A 23,131-nucleotide genomic window follows, 5' to 3' on the forward strand; every position below is an offset into this window, starting at 1 on the left:
GTTTTTTTTTTATATTTCTTGGTGCAACTTAATCCATTTTTGTCGTTACAATTCCTTTTTCAGTAATACAACTTGTAGTGCTATTTGTAATTGATAATGATAATTTTTTTGATTTTCGGTTTGAAAATAAAGTATACCTCCATGTGATTGGTATTCTATGACCTAACGAAAAAACGCTTGGTAAATAGTGTTTCCAATACCTATAGATTTTTAGACGATATACTTTTTGTACAAAACCCATATTTTTCTGAATATACATATCGCATGCATCTATCCCAACTCAGTCTTACTTAATCCATCATTTATATATACCGGTGTCCTTTTTAGATCATGATATAAGAATTTCTCACAGTAATCTGCAATCCAAAATTTGTGCTAAATGGAACGACTTTCCTTTCAGATTGTTAATTTTGCTTTCCTTGATTGGATATTTCGTTGATTCTTCGTTGACTTCATTGTTCTGGGCACAGCACAATATCATATTTACTTGTATCTTTTATGACGTAGCTTTATAAAATCTACTGTGAAGTACAGTCACCGATATTAGAGTGTTAGGCATCATTTCGTATTAGTGGGTATAGAACTTTGAGCTAGCTTTCTAAGAGTATTCTTTTGGTTTAAAATGTATGTTTCTACTAATCCGCTGATGGACTTCGTATCTGCGTGTCAAAGACAGTTTTAACAGATTATCTTAACTATGGACAATAATTGCTTAATCCATAGTTACATGTATTTCTTTATTATTATTTTTCATATACTTTTTTAAAATAATTCATATTCAGTTTTTGAAAGGTACTCTAACCGTAAACACCGGACTCAATATTGTAACATCGTTTAAATTCTTGTTGGATGTTTATTATTTTGTTAAACTTTATACCGACTCCAATCTTTGATAGCCAGCAAATAGTCTGCTTATACTACACACGTTCACAAATTGGTTGACCAATAGTATGTTTCTATATTTCAACTCACGAGACACAGGTTTTCAAGGTCCTAGAGCTCAATAGATACAAGAATATTCGTCTGATATGTAAATTTGTCGAATGTCCTATTCCCTGTCGTGACATTTTGACTGAGCCTGGATTTGCATGGCGGTAGATACATGAATATCCAGAAACGTTAACCATGTCGACGTGAAGCTCAATGTTTTCACTTGATTTGTATATTCAAAATGGATTTGAGATATTTGAACGTGGGTAAACTTATGTAATGACATTTATTTTATGGTGTATATCTAAGTAAAAAAAATGAAATAAATCCACATCTAACAGATATTTGTCCTTTTATGGAGTACCGTATGTTTAATGATCCAGGTTTTTCCTGATAGTCTGCCGCCCAGTTAAACTATCATTTTATTCCATCTAGACAAGTTGTAATTATTTAAAACAATACCAATTTAAATCAAATAAAAATCTCAATCAGTTTAACTGTTAGAGACTATAGAATTTGTTACGATTGACTGTCTACCAAGGAATTCGGAGATAAATTTGATAAAATTAATAACACATCAATACCTGTAAATCAATAAAACATATTATTAATATAGGTAGTAAATCCGTTCAATCCAAGACGGATGATATTTCCTCGTCAATAGATGATATGTTTCCGAGACACGTGACATGCTACTTTGACGAAGTTCAGAATCAATAAAGACTGAGGATAACAGATAAACGGTAAGTTCTTCAAAATAATATAGCACTGAGTTCCTTGAAATTCATTATACATTTATCTATATTCTGGCAGTAGTAGTGCTAAATCAAAATTACTTTGTACAAGATCATTTGGATAGGATAAGGAATCTAACAAAAAGTTTATATTTTAATTTTGAAAATGTATTGAAGATTTTCTGCTTTATAATTTTCACAGTAAATGTTCTATGCATTGTTCCACAGAATAATATAACAACTTTTTATCAGTGAATTAACTGTCGTCACGAAGTATTGTGTATACGTGTTGTTTTTAATAGTTACGTTAAATAATTAACTGATATACATTGGTTTCCATACAATCCGTCGATGCACTGGCAATAAGCTTGGCAACATATTCAACAAACATTTCTGTCAAGCAGATAGGTCTGTGATAGGTAAATGATATTATGTTTAATGAAAGACGGGTACACGGGTACTGCATTACAAGGAAAAAGGGTCGGAAAACCCAAAGAAGGATACGAGTCAAATGCAACGCAAAGACGAAAATATCAACTATCAAGTATTTTAGTACACGTGTATATGTAACAGACACTGAAACCAGAAGATTAAGCTTAGGTCATGTCAACTCAAATCAAAAGAAAAGAAAAACAAACAAACAAACGAACGAACAAAAAACTGATGTCATATTTCTTTGAAAAAGAATGCATATTAAGCGACAGTTCTCATTTTTTCTGGAGAGTGTTATTGCAGTTGAAACCTATCCTTTCAACAGAATTTTTATAAACACTTAGATGTGACAAAATTAACCAGACTGTAATCTTATTTTAAAGTTGGGACTCTTAGAACCCCGACTTTTTTTACATTTCTGCATCCGTATCTGAAATGTTGATATAATACAATAGAGCCTTACGTGTATGACTGAACAGCTTTTTATATCAGAACCAACAATGAAAGGCGGACAGCTTTTATTTTCACACAGTGTCCTTGGTTTTGTTTGTTTGTATAAAATTGTAGTTCCAAAGAACAACATAGTTATACATTTTTTCATTAAAATGAGAGAGTGTAAGCTTATTTGACAAGTTAATCAAATTCAAAATTATTTTACATGTTTTTGCATCAAAATGGGAACATTGTGTGCTCTCTTGTCATAGATGACGTGTTTCTGTATTCTTTATTAAAAATTGGAATTTATCCATGCGTCTTGCGTACAAAATTTTATTCTTGGTATTTATAATATTTACAACCGCTGGATCGATGCCACTGCTGGTTGATGTTTCTTTCCGGGGGGTATCACCAGCCCAGTAGTCAGCACTGCTGTGTTGACATAAATTAGCATTGCTATATATGGTCACAATCATAATGAACTGTTTACAAAACTTTGAATTTTTTGAAATACTTAGGATTTTCTGCCCGAAGGATAGATTACCGTAGCTGTATTTGGCAAAACCTTTCGGAATCTTTTAGTCCTAAATGCTCTTTAATTTCGTACTTTATTTGGCCTTTTAAACTTATTTTTCTTTTGAGCGTCACCGATTAGTCTTTTGTAGACGAAACGCGCCGCACCTCTGTCGTACAAAAAAAAAGAATGGCAGTAAAAATTCTTAATATATCCATCTGAAGTTATTCCCGTCGCCACTAATAACTGATGCTGGCATGAATAACAAAAGTCTCAAGAACAGGAATAGTTATTTATCTTATTGAAGTGGAAGATTTTTTTTTAATTTTGATTTCGATATGGAGGGCATAGCTTGTTTCTTTAAAAAAAAATCTTATTGTAAATTGGTATATCACTTCATGTTATATATTTGACACTGATCAGGTACTTGAACAATTTTGTATTTTTTTTAAATCATGGTCACAATATTTGACTAATTAAGTAGCAATTGACAAATGACAACTTGCCTTGTAATCCCTTTTTATTACTTGAAATTACAATTATTTGTCTTGACTGAATAAATGTTGAAATATAAGTACATTGTTCAACCTTTTGACATACATAATACTTAACTACCATACAAATTATGTTCAATGTTATCAGAAAAATTGCAATATGTTAAATGAATATAGAAATTTAAAAATGAAAACATATAGTATCTTCTGTGTGTTCGTTCTTGGGAAATAACAACAATACTCAGATAGTCCCTGTTATGAATAAATAGAATGTAAAACATTGCGTTTGTCTATGAACTCTTCAAGGTTAACAAGATACGAAAATCCCGAAAACAGAAAATATCATTATTTTTAAAACTTGTCCAGAACACGTCAGATTATAATGGGTAGACATCATTAAGTTATTCGAACAAAAAACATCACTCAATTTTCTAGTATGGGAACCCTTAAAAAATAAAACAAAAATACCGAACTCCAACGTAAATTCATTAAGGCAGAAATTCATAAAAACTGACAAATTCAACTTGAGAATGGAAAACAAACGACATATTTCTGACTTGGTACAGGCATTAACCGACGAAAACGATTGATTAAACCTGGTTTCATAGCTAGCTAAACCTCCCAAAATAGGAGATCACCCCCGGTTTTTGGTGGGGTTTCGTGTTGCTCAGTCTTTTGTTTTTTCTATGTTGTGTTTTGTATGCTATTGTTTGTCTTTTTGCGTTTTTACCATGGCGGTGTCAGTTTATTTTCGACTTATGGGTTTGAATGTCCCTTTGGTATCTTTCGCCTCTCTTATATGTAATGACTGATGATATATTAACACCATACACATCATACATAATAAATAATGTGAATGCATCGAATCGTGTTATACAAATTAAATCAAAGGAAATGCTTTATAACAAAAGTATGAATTTTGACTATCAACGCTTTACAACAAAAGTATGAATTTTGACTATCAACGCTTTACAACAAAAGTATGAATTTTGACTATCAACGCTTTACAACAAAAGTATGAATTTTGACTATCAACGCTTTACAACAAAAGTATGAATTTTGAATATCAACGCATTGAAACTTAAGTATGAATTTTGACTATCAACGCTTATCCAACAACGATCCTATATCAACATAGTCAACGGTCGGGTGTCGAATACCCATATTGTCAGACCATCTATATATGATTTCTTCTTTCCCAATTTTATAACTCATTCAATCCAATAGAATCTTAGCCACACCAATAAGCAACCAATCATAAATAACTGGTGTTAAGTAATAATTTCAAGATGGCGTGTATATCAACTGAAACTAATAGCTTCGCACCATGATGCGAATCAAATAGTTGAATATACATAAAAGATGCAAACAGAACAACCTATCTTGTTTAAAGTCAAGTGTGCATGACAATGTTTGAATGATACAAACTTTTTAAAAAAATGATTTATACCTATGGAATTACAAAATATCATTTTACGTCTGAATATGTTTTGGAAATAAAAGGTTGTCGTCATTTCATTTTGGAAGTTGGAGTTCGGAATTCATGGAACACAATAGTTTTTATAATTGTATTCCTTAATTTTAAATGAATTTTCTTTAACACCATTGTGGTGTAGTTTTTATGACTCTTTTCAAACGAGAACAATTATTGGCATTGGCCAAAACAACGAGTGTCCTTTATAAGCAATATATGCTAACCCTTCCGGAGGAATTGAGATCGTTCCCGCTTTCATAGAAGTTTGTATTTGTGTATAAGTTTCCATGTTCTGCGTCGTCCCTTGTTTGTCCTTACTTGTCAATTCTGATTTGCAATGTTTATGTATTGTCCTTACTTGTTAGTTCTGATTTGCAATGTTTATGTATTGTCCTTACTTGTCACTTCTGATTTGCAATGTTTATGTATTGTACTCTATTTTTCCAATTTTTGACCCCTGTTTTGAACTCCTTGTGTTCAGTATAGCCTCTCGTCATGATAATTATTATCTAAAATACAGTACATAATTATTCATATCAGACATGTTTACAGTATAGAGACAAAGGGTAGAGAATCAATGCAGTTCCCTTTTGAATCTTGACTGTAGGGACATTGTGATCTGTAGAACAATTAAATGTTTAATAAACGTTAATAGGTCGTATCCTTTAACTACAGAAAGTTGGTATACTGTTGTATTCTCAGTTGTAATTATTTTCCGATGGAAACTTTTGAAGTTTATTATTTCATTGTTTGCCTCTGTTATCGGAAATAAAAATCTATTAATTACAACAGATATATTCATTATTCCTTCTATTTAAACAGAAAATTCGATTATTAAGAGAGACTTTATTGTTAGCTAAGTAATGTGCTTAATGCAAGCTAGACCAATTAATGTCATGTCTGCTGCCAACAAAGATCAGTTCAAATTGGAGGTAAGCTCAATTTCCCTAAAAGTTGTTGCACACCAGGGCAATAAAAAAATATTTCAGTCTTTGATAAATTCACAGTATCTGTTCTGTTCTGTTCTGTTCTGGTATATTCCTCCGTTTTATCGGAGCACTCCACTTATCTAATGAGTATTAGAATTTTAAATACTTAACCGAAAAAGCAGATATTTTATATCACAGCCCAACATGTTTACTTTATGTTTTTTTACAATAGCATGCCTTATTTCTAAACAGATCACCTAATTATAAACGCCAAATGATAGTCCAAAACCGCAATCTTGACGATTTTGGCAAATTTCAGTATATGTCTCCAAATATATAAGAAGGACACTATAAAGTAAAACCAAAATTTTGTCGGAAGTAAAATTAAGGATTAATGTTAATTTGTTTTCATAACTACGTCCTTAGATTCAAAATTTGACAAAAGCATGTAGAATCTACAATTTGTATCAAAATGCCATCAACAGCAACATGTAGCGCTGAGTACCATTTTGAGTTTATAGAATTATGTAAAATTGTTGAAATATTTAAAAGACATAATAAAGATTCTTAAATATTCAATTTCCAGTAGGCTTTGGTATCTTTAGATTTTGACCCTGTGAACTTTAATACAGGGAAAATTTGCCCCATCTCTTTAAAACGAACAAATTTTCAAACAAGGAATTCTTCGTTATGAGACGATAGACTGTTAAAAGAATTCTGTTTTCATAGTTGTTGACTTATATATGGACTGGTGCATATCGAGCAACAAGTTACTGCCTTTCTTGAGACCCAATTATCCAGAGAAAATACAGTTTTCCATTGATTTTTATTGTGTCGTATTGTATTTGGTCTTGCCTTTTAATAACCTGTTTCGCGTTGCACTTGTCCTTTTCGGGCTGTATAGTCCTCGTTTTACCTGTGCGTGCCTGTGTTGTCCTTGGCGTATATGTAGCAACAGGTTGCTGCCTTCCTTGATGCCCAACAAATCCCTTGGATAAAATACTGTTTTACATTGATTTGTATTGTGTTGCTTTGTATCTGGTCTTGCCTAGTCCTCTTCTTTATCTGCGTTGCATTGTACATGAACAGGCTTAGTCCTTTCCTTTACATGTGTCATGGTGTATCGTTCACATCTTTATCTTTTTTTTGTGTGCTGTATTTGGTCATGCCTATATGCCTAGTCCATTTCTTTGCCTGTGCCAGGCTGTGTTTGGTTTTGCAAGGTCCTCTTCATTGACTCTCCTGTGCAGAATTGGCTCTTGCTTGGTTCCGTACTGTATTTCTTATACCTATTCTTCTTCTTTACATCTGTTTGATTGTATTTGATCTTGAATAGTCCTTCACGTAACCCGTGTTCCTCTGGGGATTTTTTTTATTTTATTTTGCTTCGTTTGTTTTTTTTTTGTTTGCTCGTCCTCTACATTGTCACCTTGGTGCCTTTCTGATTGCTACGTGATCTATATGTCACCTATGGTACTTGGTTTTGCCACACGCTCACAATTAAAAAACGTTCTTCACGATGTAATTCTAAACTAGAATAATGTGCAAAAATTAAAAAGATAAATACTAATGTACAAATCAGTGGAGTTTTGTTGTTAGGCTGCTCTTGGTGGAATATCTAACAATGAATTGATGGATGGATTTAAAAACTTTTGCTAGCTCTAGAGTACTGAAAGTGGTAGATGGGAACGTTGATCGTTTCCACTAGTGGAAAAAACCTTCTTTTGAATTAGGTAACCATATGCCTGTGCAGTATAGTCACTATTAATACGTTATACATCGTTTGCAGTGTTTCTGATAAACGGTACATCCAGAAAAAAGTAAAATGACAAAAATACCGAACTCCAAGGAAAATTCAAATCGGAAAGTCCTTTATCAAATGACAAAATCAAAAGTTGAAACACATCAAACGAACGGAAAACAACTGTCATATTCCTGACTTGGTACAGGCATTTCCTTATGTAGAAAATGGTGGATTAAACATGGTCGGTCCCGCGAAATGTATAAAGTGTTATCTTCATTTACTAAGTGACCAATTCAGCCAGATTTTTGTGAATATTGTAATGAAACATTTCTGATAGAAAAAAAAAATAAGAAAAAATACAGTAAGGGTTTGGTAACATTGATGGGAACGACGTTACTAACAGCAAAAAAAAAAAAAAAATAGTAGAGTGTGTATTGTAGTAAAATGACAATTATAATTTTTATACCGCTTATTAAAAGTTATATTACATTTTGGCATCGACATTGAACGATTGTATTTTCATTCTGAATACAATCACAAATTTCAAGAGGCAATTGACAAAATGACACGGTATATGGCTTATTTATTATTTGCAATCAGATTACTATGTAGGTGTTGTGACATAATAACTTGACATGAAATAACATTTCCAATTTTAGTGATTTCATTGCACGTTCTTGATCGGACAATAAAAGAACGTGACACATTTTTAATCACAATTCTATTTCTTTCATTCCTAAGTATAAATGGATTGCTTTCATATTTATGTTTGTTGCATTCAATATACATTATTTATGACAAAGAACGCATATAACTTTATTCCTAATAATTTACATTACTTTTTCTAGTTTGGAGACAAAGTTGTGCTTTTTTTATAATCATACGGTCGTTAGTTAATTATAGTGTTCGATACTGGTAAATAGGTCATATCCATGTGTAACATAAATACTAATATTGTTTCTTTTTGCATTCTGGAGTTATTACTTTTCAACTTTAATTTGACCATTATTTGCTTCTTTTATCGAAAATTAATGTTCTACGGAAAGTAAATGTTTCGTCTCGACAGAAAATTCAATCATTAAATGAAACGTTTTTGTAGATTTAGTAAACTGATTAAAACAAGGGAAAACCAATTAAGGTATTTTATCTGCTAACAAGGTCGGTCGAGAATTAAAATGAAAATTTAATGACCCATTTTAAAGATCTGCGTGAAAGAATGTATTTTATCTGAAATTTCAGACTAAAAATGTTTCGAAAAACCTTTTTATCAACTCAATAAACACCAAGATGCATTCATGAGATAAACCGTCTGTTCTGTATAATAACTTGCATTTTCTTGTTTTGTTTGTGTTTTTTGTTTGTGTTGTTGCTTCCTGGACGTGTAATCCACAACTACTTGATGAATGGTACCTATATTGAGGTTTCGTCTATCATAGTAAAATTAAACAGATTTTATTTTTATTTTTTTATCCTATTTTTGATTCAGAAAATCGAATGAGCAACAGAAAGAATTACGTATGAATAAGAAAACGAAATAAAGACTGGAAAATATCGGAGGATACCTTCAGATGTGTGTACTGTGTGACTATGTGGATGGGGATTAGAACACAATGGCATACAGTTTCTTTTATTTTTTATATTTTGATTACGATCACATTGTATCAGGTGCGCGTACCATATGTATTTTTCATTTACAGGTTTTGAGTAAGCCGTGACATTGTTCTACAAGCTTCCATTTCAGTATAGTTAGAAGTGTAACAAATTTAAGCTCAATAATCATTGCGTATACTAGAATAATTTGCTTGATACTATAAGAATGGTGTCACTAGTGGTGAACACAGCTTACCTTTCCGGAGCACCTGAGTTTATCTCCGCTTGTTAGTGGGGTTCTTGTTAATTGTATAAATGTTAAATAGACTATCAAATTCTTTTAAATCGTTTGTCTTTAGACCACATTTTTGTCTGTTCTTCTTAGACATGTCATTTTGGTTACATCTACTTATTCATTTCATTTCATTCAAGTTGTCATTTGATTTTTTTACCTGTTTACTTTTTCTCTTTTATCTGCAATGAGTTTCTCAAAGATGGATCTCTTCAAATTCATTGAATGAAATAAGATCATTAAGATAAGGAGTCAGAAGTTTTACTTCAAATTATTAACGCTAGAAAGGAACTTTCTACAACAACAACAACAACGCAAGGATATTCAGTCTCCCGAGGTTTTTTTTTAATGATTTTTGAAGTTTTGTTTGCTTTATATAATCTGCCAGGGATACCTGCTTTGTTTAATCTCTACTATCCTTCATTTACACAAAGCAGCTATCACAACGAAGACATTCATTCTAAATGTCAATATTTAAGTCAAAGATGTAATTACAATTCCGTATACGTGAATGAGCAATTCTCAATTTTTATTATTTGCTTTAATGTAAATTTTGATTGCAATATGTACATATATCTGAGATTCAATATTTACATTTCATTAATTTGCACATCATGCTTTGTTTTCCATGAGACAACAAGTAAAGCTATTGATTATTGTAAAATAACACCTTCTTCTCAGTAATTTGAATATGAATTAAATAACCAAATACCATGAAATCTATCAGCATGGAAGGGATAGATCTATCAAAATAGAAATTTAGATATATTTAAAACAAATAGTATGAACACCGTAACATCTGTATACATACATGTATAATACCATTAGCTTTCACCAACAGTCTTAACGTAGCTTCAATTTAAAGGCTAATTTCCAGTGTTTTGCGACAATAGATAGAAGAAGATTCCAAAAGTATTGTCGGTTTTTCAAGAGATCGTTACTTGATATAGTTGATCTTAAGGTTATAAAATTTAAAATATGATCGTATATTTGAGTCAACAAGTTTTGAATTATTTGCAGTAGATATTTGATTGTATTTGTCTTTGTTGAAATGGTGTGAGGTCAACCATAGCACCAATTTAATACATCTTTATTATATACTTTACAAATGTTTTGCTACTTTATCTCATTGGATTTAAATAACGTTTCCATTGCCATCTTACGATAAAACCCGAGGTCATTCTAAAGCTCCTTTTTATTTAAATATCAAACGTAAATCAAGGTATACCAAAATAATGGTGTATTTTAATTTTGACAATTTAATTGTCGTTCAGTTGCTATTTACACCTTTACTTGTTAAAACTGACAATTTTTTTTGAATTGATTAAAACTGGAGTTTACCTATGCAGGTAAGAAGATTTGTTTTTAATTGAATTAGTTACTTGATACAAAAAAAAACGAAAATGAAAATCGACTTGGTTGAGACAAAACAACATGCAGACCGAAAAATATTGGAAATCACAAACGAACAAAATAAAAGTTGCTTTTAAATCTACCTTATTGCATAATGTTTCAGTTTAATTATATTTGCCGACTTTTAAAAGGCTAAAAGTCATTATACATACTATAATATTATAGAAATATTTTATGTGAATTAGTAATTATTGCCTTTAAAGATTTTATTTTCAAGACGAAAGCTAACTTTAATTTAGATAGTTTCCCACGATGTTGATTTATATACACTATTATATTTTGTGGTTAAATCGTTCACGTTTCAAATTAATAGAGTTTCATGTTCATATGTTTTATATCAATTCGGCCGACCAATTTTTTTCGGTTAGAATGTTTAAACAAAAACAAACAACAAGAGTGCAAATTAATGCAAAACTTTATCTTAAAGAATAAAGAATTTTTTTTTGCTTCATTCAATGCTATTTTTGGAAGCATAATTCAAACCTTGGTTGAAATAGAACTATTGTTTCATTTTTTTTAGAAAGTCCTTATTTTCAATAGTAAGCTCAATTTTCAATATGAAACTTAATTTTCAATCTTAGACTTAATTTTCAAAACCAGTGTATTGTTTAAAAAATGATAGACATTCAGGACCATATGTCCAGCTCTACACACTTCTGAGTTTAGACAAAGATACCAAGGTGACATTCAAAGATACGTCATATATGTACCACGGTGGCAATCAAAGATACATCATATATGTACCATGGTGGCAATCAAAGATACATCATATATGTACCATGGTGGCAATCAAAGATACATCATATATGTACCACGATGGCAATCAAAGATACATCAAAAATGTACCACGGTGGCAATCAAAGATACATCATATATGTACCACGGTGGCAATCAAAGATACATCATATATGTACCACGGTGGCAATCAAAGATACATCATATATGTACCACGGTGGCAATCAAAGATACATCACATATGTACCACGGTGGCAATCAAAGATACATTATATATGTACCACGGTGGCAATCAAACATACATCATATATGTACCACGGTGGCAATCAAAGATACATCATATATGTACCACGGTGGCAATCAAAGATACATCATATATGTACCACGGTGGCAATCAAAGATACATCACATATGTACCACGGTGGCAATTAAAGATACATCATATATGTACCACGGTGGCAATCGAATTCATATTTCGAAGAAGGACACATGCTCTAAAGAAAAAAGACCAAAACTCCACTGAAAACTAAAGATTGGGCAACACGAAACCCACTTTAATCTGCGAGTGAACGTGCGTGCTCTAGAAGAAGCAAGTCATGCTCCACAAGTTACACCCGTCTTGTTGCGCATGACCAGTAAATGTTCGGTGATAATAATATTATACGAGGAAAGAAGGAATGATGATGGCTACGACAAATGGTACATATTCTTAGTCATCTGTGACACGGATTTTCTTTAACGGTCAACCCTGTCATGATGACGTCCGTAAAATTTTCGAAGAGATGATTTCAGCTTTTACTGACCCTTTGAATTTTTGGATCAGTTACATGACTAACAGTAAAATACTTTATCAGGGAAATCCTGAAACACAAAATGAATTCAACAGTTGCTTACTTCTATGTCATTTAGTGTCTGGTGGAGAGTTGTCTTATTGGCAATCATTCCACATCTCTTATTCTTATACCAACAGAGACTACCAATGAACTGCCATTATCACATTTCTAAATGGACAAAATAATACAAAAACAATGACAGAGTGCCTGATTTTTTTATCTGGGGGGGGGGGGGGGGGGGGGGACTCTTCAATACTTCATTTATTATCTACATAAACAAAGTAAGAACGGGTATCAGTTTTGTTCAGAGTTCGTTTATCAACAGTCACTTGTTTTTTAAATTGCCAGAAAAATATTGACTGCAAAGTATTATCCAGACAAGCGAGAGCAAGATATTTGAACGCAGTTCTGTCTGAGTAATATGATTTAGATTCAGATTGACTTTATTTTGAATGTTTATGGTTTGATTGCTGTTCACTTGCATTCTTTGGAAAACATCCTACTATATAGTATGTCAAATATCAATAATCAAACACTTATAATGAAAAGTATTGTAAAGTTACAAAAATAACAGTCGTAAAGACATTATAATACACATAAATATACAATATATGTACATTGTCGGAAAATATAAAATTTATTTGTATGAGCTTTAGAAACAGGACGAAAAGCGAGGCTCGCCGAGCTTTTCTCCTGTTTCGCAGCGAGTACAAATACATTTTATATTTTCCGACAATGTACATATATTGTTTTTATCCTGAAATTTACACCCAACACTTGAAACTTTAGTTGTTAAAATTTAAATCATTGTCTCTAATTTTTCAAAGAAATCGACATAGTTTAAACGCGGACCGCGAAGAGGACACCAAAATGAACTGGTACGCAAAAAGAAATATCCACATTACCGCTTGCTCAGCATGGAAGAGGGGTAACAGGAGACTTTATTTGTACAAGTACAAATAAAGCAAAAATTTATTTGTGTACCTGTTATTTGTACAATAGTTGGCTGATTGCAGGATAAATAATACATACTCCATATTAAAGAATTCAAGACGTAATCCGTTTTCGCTCATTTTATATTAATAAGCATATATTTGTCAAATAAATCTATTAAATCAATATAAAATGAGGATTAAGTTCAGATTTCTCTCGTTCCATTCATTTTCAATAAATGATATATTCTAAAGAGAGAGAGTAGCTGTAGACACTTTGATTGTACCTTAACCAGTGACATCAATCTATGGGGTCATATTTGCTTTTTACAAGGATTTTTTTATATCATTGGAGAAAAAAGTGCGCGGCCGTACCGACTAAAATTATCGGAGTTGATTTCGCCTCGTTGTGTTTATTAGATATGGTCTGGTCACATTTTCTTCAATCCATTTCCATATACGCATGCACTCGTAAAAAAATCAACCTGACTTAAACAACCAAAAAAAAAATGTTCATTAGAAAAAAAAGAAAATTAAAATCACTCAAATTTTAAATTCATTCGATGTCTATAAATTTTTCGCTTGCCCACAAACGCATGTCGGTTTAAAATATTTACGACTTTCTATCGTGATTTTTGTGTTTGTTTCTACGCATCTGCAACGTTGTCAAGCATTTAAATGTTTTAAATCACTGTAAATTACAAAATTTAAAATCTAATGACCTGCTGTGAAACAGAAAGTTTTAAATTTGAAATGTTTACAAGGAAGATTGTTCTTTAATATCATTTAATGTGTACGTTTTACAAAGACAGCATGATAATTATACTTAAATATTTTATCTAATGTAAATTTCATGTATTTATTACAGAATATTCACAAGGATCTTTAACTTCTTTATGAACTGGGGATAAAGGTAAGACAAATATTTATTTTCTATATTTGGAAGTTGATATATAAGATGCTGCTACTGAGAATTTAGTATCAAAAAATTGCCCTGAAACTTCAAAACGGTAACTGAACAGCTGTAAGGGGAAAAAACTCAACAAGTGTTCGAATATGAGAGATTTTAAATTAGATAAAAAGAAATATGTGCTCGAAACACCAAATCCAGCATTTTGATTTATTAAATTCTGAGTGCATGTGAGTACGATAATCGTACTTGAACTGTTTATGTCCGCAAGGCGTATGATAACGGTCATAAAACTCTACTCAGTACACCTGGGAACAGTATATCTAATCGATATATGTTCCTGAGTACACGTAGTACAAATATGTGCTCGAAACACCACAGTAGTTCGATTGGTTGGTTTCTGAGTCGGAGTTCGATAAGCGCACTAAAAAAAAAAGGCCAGAGCTTTATGGTTGTTGTTGATTATGCTTTTTATTTGGTTAGTTTGCTTGTTTTGTTAGTCTGCTGATTGAGATTGGAAAAAAGAGGAGGATTGTGATTTAAACGTCTAATTTAGATTCGCCACCTTTTCATGTGCCGGTTCCAAGTCCGGTACATTCTTAGCGGTTGTCTTATCTTACTGTACTTTATCATTTGGAGAATATGACGTCGATGGAAGATCTTTGATTTGTTTAGTTTATGCACAACAACTTGTATAGACTCGGCAGGACTAAGAGCTTGACATGTTGTATAGATGCCTTTTTTTTTTTGAAAACTGTATGATGCCCTTTAGATGTCGTTTGCTTATTTTTGTCATTTTGTTACTGTATCATTAACGTATACCCATCAACTGCATTTATTCAAATCTATATTTTGCTAGTTAGACCACAACAGAGAAACCTCTAGAAATACATTACATATGACGTATTTTTATCTCATTTTTCGATACAAACAATGTCACTGTTTCTGAGACTGTTTATGTTTTAATACTAAATCCTGCCAGAAGTGTTCTGATTGATATCCTGGTCTAGGAAACAGTCTACACATCAGCATATTTTTATATTTCAGTATATCATGAGCCTTTTATATCTTACCTTCCGACGTGGGTCTTAGCTCTTGAAGATCATTAACCAGTTGATGATCTCCTTCACGTTTTAAGTGATTAATAGAATAGAAAATTATATGGGATGTCTATCCCTGACAAAAAATCAGTACATGCCAAGCAAAAAACAAACAAAAAAAGCAAAGGAGCAGCGCTTTTATTGCTGTTCTTCATCTCAAAGTCACAGTATGGCCTTCAAAAACTCTCACCTCACTGCAAGTTTAAGACGCCCCTTAGCACCGGTTTGAGCGGACTTCTTTGAAAATTTACTACTTAACATGTTGGTATCAACAATAAATTAAGTAATCATAACACTTCTATACCCTTATCAATGCGGTCTTCTGAAGTTCCACGGGACCCCTTTCTTAGATTCTTGTACTATTTGTGCCTCAACACTAGTCCCCCTATACCAAAAACGAAGGTAAGTTAATACAAATTTCTTAACGACAAGAGATAAAAACATGTATTTTACTTTCAAATATATAGACAATGTCGTTTCATTCAATTATCCCTTTTTTCAGTTAGTACTTTCAGATGAAACATCCTCGTAAACTTAAAGTTAAGGGTACGATGAAGACATATTGTTTCTTGTTAGTTCCAATGCCATTTTCATCCATAACACGGAGAAACATAAACTTTTCATTAGACTAAATCCTTTTGTTTTTGACAATTTGATGACCTTTTACACAGAGTTATTTATCTAACTACTTTCAGTTTTTATTTAAACATGTATTTTATCATGTAAACGTTATATTCCTTTGATATAATTCTATGTCTTGGTGTCAATAAACATAAATTGTTTGATGTTTTTATTAATATTTGAACATCCAAAGAATCATTTGATTAAATACCCATTCAACACAAATTATAAACGATCAAAACTTTGTTAAATATTTATGATAAAGAATCAATTGTTTAACGGAAATTTTCGACATTGTTAGTATCTGTTAGGCTAACTGTTTAACGCAATATATCTTTTTTGTTACAAAGTAGTTTAGTACTGTTTTCTTTATCAAGATTAGTGATTTTAGTCAATTATCTTCTCCAGTGACCCTATAAACAGTTTACTTCATATCCATATAAATATATATATACCATATTTTAAACAGTTACACATGAATTTTAATCTAGTCATAACTTAAAAAAACAAACATTAGCAACATTCGAAATTATCTTTAATGCTTGGCTTATGTTACAAATGGGATATACAATAATGTTTTTGCTTCGGCAAGTGCGACTGGTTGGAAGCATTGTAATCACGATCACTATTTATACAAACTATCACTGGTACTAGATTTTTTCATAATAAGACAACTACAAAATAATATAATGTCATGGAAACCAATGTGACCCAACGAAAATTTAGGGGGTCGTGAATCAATTAAACGTATTAAAAGATAATTTTCGCCCAAAAAAGGATCCTAGGGTCCCTGCTGTTTTACGCCTTGCTTGTATTTATATGATGATGTTTTTATAAACGTTTATAAACGTTTATTCGTCTGAAAAAGATATATTGTTGAGATATGTTTCTCTTGAATATGAACATGAATAACGATTATTATGCATAGTTTTGTTGGTGACTGAACTATTACACTAACATAACTTTAATTTTCTCTATTACAAAATATATGAATTATAATGAATAGTTTTATTAATTTTAGAAGATCGTTAGCATGTGAATAGAAAATTGTCCTTGTATATTTATTTACTTTGATGAAACCCATATCAATACATCAAAGCATTATTTTTTTAAATTTCCCTTTTTTTTTATAAATATTCATCATTCAAATCTAGCTTCCATTGTCCTATTAAACTTCGTAACGTAACTATCTGACTTATTGTTGTTAATGTAATTTGAACACAAAAATGTGATTTACTTTGGTTTTGATTTTCTTATACTGGGTCATTGGCATTGCTAGAGGACAAAGATCTCTCAGGCAAGCATCTACTCAGTATTCAGTATTTTATAATTGTAATTACTGTGTGACTCAGATCTCTCAGGCAGATATCTACACAGTTATCAGCATTTTGTGATTCCAATGCCCGAGACACTAAGATATTTCAGGCAAACATCTTTACTCAGTGGGTCAATATATTGGTTTTTCCCATTTATTGCTTTTGTTTGGCATAAACTTCATAATACAAGAACAAAAGTTGCTTTCGTTCATGCAAAATTATTCTCACAGGGTTTTGACTATGAAAATTAAGCCTTACAAAGTTTTGGGTTTGCAAAGTTAGCCTTAGAAGGTTTGAGCTATTCTTAAGGACCAGTTTTGATGAGTCTTATAGGGTTTTGGCTATTCAAAAGGACCAGTTTTGGTTAGCCTTACATGGTTTAGGCTATTTTTTAGGACCAGTTTTAGTGATTCTTACAGGGTTTTGAATATGCTTAATGACCAGTTTAGATAAGCCTTATAAGGTTGTTTGCTTTTCTTTGAGATCAGTTTTAATTAGCAATACAAAGTGTTGGCAAATTTTCGGGATCAAGTTTAGTTAGCCTAACAAGGTCTGATGTATTGTTTGGGACCAGTTTTTGGTTTGCTTAACAAGGTTTCGGCTATTGCATGGGACCAGATTTGATTAGCCGTACAAAGTGTTGGCCATTCTTTGGTGACAGTTTTTGTTTGCCTTACAAGGTTTTGGGCTATTCTTTGGGACCTATTATGATTAGCCTTACACAGTTTTTGCTATTTGTGGGACCAGTTTTGATTAGCCTTACAAAGTTATAGCTTTTCCTTGGGATCAGTTTTTTTAGCCTTACAAATTGATTCTAAATGACGTGGATGAAGACAACTATCTATTAGTATCCACCAGACTCCCAATGACGTGGATGAAGACAACTATCTATTAGTATCCACCAGACCCCCAATGACGTGGATGAAGACAACTATCTATTAGTATCCACCAGACCCCCAATGACGTGGATGAAGACAGCTATCTATTAGTATCCACCAGACTTCCAATGGCGTGGATGAAGACAACTATCTATTAGTATCCACCAGACTCCCAATGACGTGGACGAAGACAACTATCTATTAGTATCCACCAGACCCCCAATGATGTGGATGAAGACAACTATCTATTAGTATCCACCAGACTCCCAATGACGTGGATGTAAACAACTTATGTTCTCATACGTTTCATACATTTGGTTTTCAAACTTATGTCTTCAGCATAGAAAATGAAGGTTACATTCCAGATACACGTGACATGCTCGTGGACAAGTAACTTAATGTATTTTTGTCATATATGTTGATGCATTCTGTCTTAAGGCTGTAGAGAAACCTATAGTTGCTTAAATTCACGTCATTTGAACTCTGGTGGATATATGTTTCATTGACAATCATACCAAATACCCTTATTATATATTATCTGATAATATCTGCTACAACACACAAATTCAAAATTGGCCGCAAAAGGTTTTAGCAAATAATTTTAAATTCTATCTTTCAATGTATTTCTTCACTTTTAGCCTTCATAACTTTAGCCCAGCAGTATTCTCAACAAAGGACAATTCAAGAAAAGTGTTGATTACGCAATTATATTTACATTAGAACGTTTTACTTTTTCATTGATGTATTCACATTAGTTTTTTAATATTTTCACCTTATTCACCACTTGAACATATTATTTTATCAGTTTTAGCTCCCAGTAAATGGCAGAGTTATCTGGTATGATATCAAAACATTCTTTTGTCTTCTAAATAACTCACCTAGCGTGATTTTAAATGTAGATAGCTATTGATATAAAATTACAGTATGCAGAGAATACATACAAGTATATTTAAAATATCAGCAATTAGGATTATTATTATTTAATGTTTTCTTTGCAGGTTTCTTGGAGGACAGTATGTTACAGTGTTTTAGAAATATTTACTTGGATAATTGCTACTTATGGATGTAATACTAATAAAAACAACGGATATATAAAAGAATGTTTTACATATAATTCCGAAGTAGATTTAAATTTAAATGTTTTATTCATAACTTTGACATAATGACAGAGGTTACACAAATGCGAACACAATCTGCCGGGCGGGTTTACCCCCTGAAAGAAATAAAAGACCAGTATCCATATCTTAGGAAAACACAAAATGATCCAAGACTAACAAGCTCGGCTTCTGTCGCCTTCAGAGGAGAAAATTCACCAAGAAGGTTCACAGATATGAAGGATAATTTTCAACAAGCTGCTTTGATAAATATTGTTGCTTCCGTAAACAATGAAAACAAACAAAAACATCCATCTTCGGCAGACACCGTTCGCAATACAGTTAATGTTATATCAAATTTGTTTCTTCAAAGGGACCGGCAAATATCAATTCCAAAACCACAGGCTTTCATGGAGGTTCCTCAGAAATTTTCGAAAAAGAAACCTATATTCAATAAGAAATCAGGTCATCAAGCATCGGAGAAAGAAATTGAAAATCGCAAAAGAAATATAACATTATCTAGATCAAGGCCTCTGTCACGTGATTTGGAATCGGCTCCAAAACAGGAAATCAAAATTGCAGTGTCTCTACAGAAAAATATGGATGATATAAACAGTTTGGACGGATCTCGTGATTGGATATCATCTCCGACAAAGGTAAGATTAGCAAGGTCAAATAGTCCGCGACACAGGTATGCGACTTTGAAGAAGAAACCAGAACAAAGGGCAACTACGTCGATATCAACATGCGAGGCTATTGACATATTGGATGCAACAGAATCAATAAACCAGCCGAAACCATCCTCAGTTTCGGCCATTCGTGAGTACACCACATCCCCAAATCAAGATTCAAATATGTATCGCGCCAAATCTTTGCCTGCCTTATTTCCGGTAAAACGCAGAAAATCAACCGACGCTCAGAATTCTCTGACTTTTGAAAAGAAACAAAACATTCATCCATTTAAGAAGACATCAGTAAAGTCGTATGGTGGGATGCCAAATTTACTAGTTGGTAAAAATATTCAGGGAAAATCGAATGAATTTGAAGAAAACACAGAAGAAAACTCAAAGTTTGCGTCGAAACCAAGTTCAAATACTACAATAACACACGATCATTTGAAATCTAATCATAAGGAAGACAAAGTTGTAAAAGAAAAACCGATAATGATAAGTCAAGAAAATATTACCTTACAAGGACGGTCAATTCCAAATCCTAGACCATCATCATTCCAGGTGTCAAAATCGCTCAAACATCCTGAAACAGATTTGCTTTATGCTACCCTGGATCAAATCTATGAGAAAAAGATTGTAATGAAACAGTTAGACAAACAATTTGAAGATTTACGCAAACATATCTCGGCTAAAATGTCTAATTTAAGTGATGGTGGAAGTATGGTATCGGAATCGACATCTGATATTACTACATATAATGTTGTAGGTAAAGCATTCAAATCAAATCTAAGTACAGCAAGCAGTGCAAGTAGGAATGGAAAACAAAAATCGCAGAAGCGAGTAACATTTGCAGAAGACCCAGAAGAAAACGTTATTCTTCCAGAAAAGCCTATTCTTAATTACGACAATGATAGAGCTTTATTAAATGCTCGTTTAATGCAAACTAAATATCAGTTCAAAGACCGAGACGGAAATCAAATGAGGCAATCAAAACCAATGAATGAAGCGGAATTGGTTCGTTTAAAACATAAATTAATGCCTGGTATCCATAGTGATGCTAAATCTAAAAACGACTTTCTGAGTGATATAAGAATTTCTGGGATGTCCAAGGATCAGATGAGAAGTTCTTCGCGAGCCTCTGATACCAACCGGTCGATAGTATCAGAGGCAGACACAATTGCAGTCGAAGAAGCCGCAAGAGAATGGAATGGTGTTGATATTGATGCTACAAATAGGGATAGGACTGAAATTCCTGTTAGCCAAGGTGCTTCATCGTTTTACCCAAGTGCTCATGATGATGATTTAGACTCGTATGATAGTGAAGATGAATTTGAACAAATGGACTCGTATCGTGTTGTTAAAGCCATTGACTTGGGAAAACTTTCAAACTTTCAACACAGAAAATTTAAAAATGTCTCTCATAAACATGATCCTTCTACTACACACTTTGTAAAAATAAAAGTAAAGTGAAATTTGTCCAATGCCATGTCGAACAAAATACTCATTTCATCTGATAAAACCAACAAAACAAAAGTCTTTGCGTGATGTCTAGGTAAACTCGTAAAAGATTACGGGAAAAATCTCAAACTTTGTTAAATATATATATATATGGATTTAAATACTCAGAAATAACAACGGTAATTTGCTTACATCGATAAAAAGCTAAATATCAGTGCAATCTATTGATGAATATTTAGGGTGCTTGATCACGCCTTGTATTAAAGCTTAAGCTGTGATAACTTCCCATGCCAAATATTAGGGCTTACGTATTGATCCCAAACACGGGACGTGTATTGACTTTACATAGACCATATCGGCATTTATTCAGCGTAGATATCAAATCTTAAATCTTATTTTAATTAATTATTCTAGCTAATTGTACCAAAGTCTACACTAGACTTGACACATCCTCTTGTAGGAATTGATTAAAAACAATACTTTATCAGTATCGACATGACAAAATATTATCTACGTTTGTCTAACACAAAACATAATATAAATACGCGCCGCTGTGCTATTAAGCTGATTAAAAACTGTTGAATAACTATAAATATGTACTATATAACTAGGTTGCATAAATCCAGGGAGACTGTTATTGTCCGCTAGAAAAGACAAGCCATTTGCGAAAAACTGTGATATCAATATACATATATGATACCGAGATCTGTGCACACGACACGTATTTCTCGAAGGTACAACCAGAGCACGTCAAAGGTTTCTGAAAATAACATTTAACAGGAACTCCCGCACCCGACATATCGACAAGTGTTTCTGGAAATAACATACATCAGGTACGCCAGAGATCACGAGACGTACTTCTGGTAATAACATTCATCAGGTACGTCAGAGATCACGAGACGTGTCATTAGAAATAACATTCATCAGGTAAGCCAGAAATCACGGCACGTGTCATAAGAAATAACATTCATCAGGTACGCCAGACATCACGGCACGTGTCATTAGAAATAACATTCATCAGGTACGCAAGAGATCACGGCACGTGTCATAAGAAATAACATTCATCAGGTACGCCAGAGATCACGGCACGTGTCATTAGAAATAACATTCATCAGGTACGCCAGAGATCACGGCACGTGTCATAAGAAATAACATTCATCAGGTACGCCAGAGATCACGGCATGTGTCATTGAAAATAACATTCTTCAGTTACGCCCGAAATCAAGACACCAGTTTCTTGTAATAGCATTCATCAGGTACGCACGAGATCACGACTGGTTTAAAACATTCATCAGGTACGCCCGAGATCACGACACGTGTTTCTGATTATAACATTCATCAGGTACGACCGAAATCAATACTGGAAATAACATTTAACAAATACTGCCGAGACCATGACATGTGTTTCTGGTCATAACATTTATCAAGTATGCCCGTGACCATGACTGGTAATGAAATTCATCAGGTACGACCGAAATCAATACTGGAAATAACATTTATCAGGAACGCCCGAGACCACGACATGTGTTTCTGGTTATAACATTTACCAGGTCCACGACTGGTAACAAGATTCATCAGGTACGCCCGAAATCAAAACTGGAA

General features: G+C 32.7%; 1 protein-coding gene across 2 annotated transcripts; it reads left to right on the top strand.

Annotated features, from left to right (window-relative positions):
• Positions 1 to 1,532: 1,532 nt before the first annotated feature.
• On the top strand, positions 1,533 to 21,543 carry LOC127733851 (uncharacterized). 2 transcript variants are annotated; one of them, XM_052243276.1, is made up of 3 exons: positions 1,533 to 1,673; positions 14,350 to 14,394; positions 19,305 to 21,543. In XM_052243276.1, exon 3 carries the CDS (start codon positions 19,469 to 19,471, stop codon positions 21,539 to 21,541), a length of 2,073 nt encoding a protein of 690 aa, XP_052099236.1. In that variant the 5' UTR covers positions 1,533 to 1,673; positions 14,350 to 14,394; positions 19,305 to 19,468; the 3' UTR covers positions 21,542 to 21,543. The 2 variants fall into 2 exon arrangements, with proteins under 2 accessions (XP_052099236.1, XP_052099228.1); XM_052243268.1 differs by lacking the exon at positions 1,533 to 1,673 and adding an exon at positions 10,761 to 10,917.
• The last annotated feature ends 1,588 nt before the right edge of the window (positions 21,544 to 23,131 follow it).

This window comes from Mytilus californianus, unplaced genomic scaffold (assembly GCF_021869535.1).
Source record: "Mytilus californianus isolate M0D057914Y unplaced genomic scaffold, xbMytCali1.0.p SCAF_1, whole genome shotgun sequence".
Classification (NCBI taxonomy): domain Eukaryota; kingdom Metazoa; phylum Mollusca; class Bivalvia; order Mytilida; family Mytilidae; genus Mytilus; species Mytilus californianus.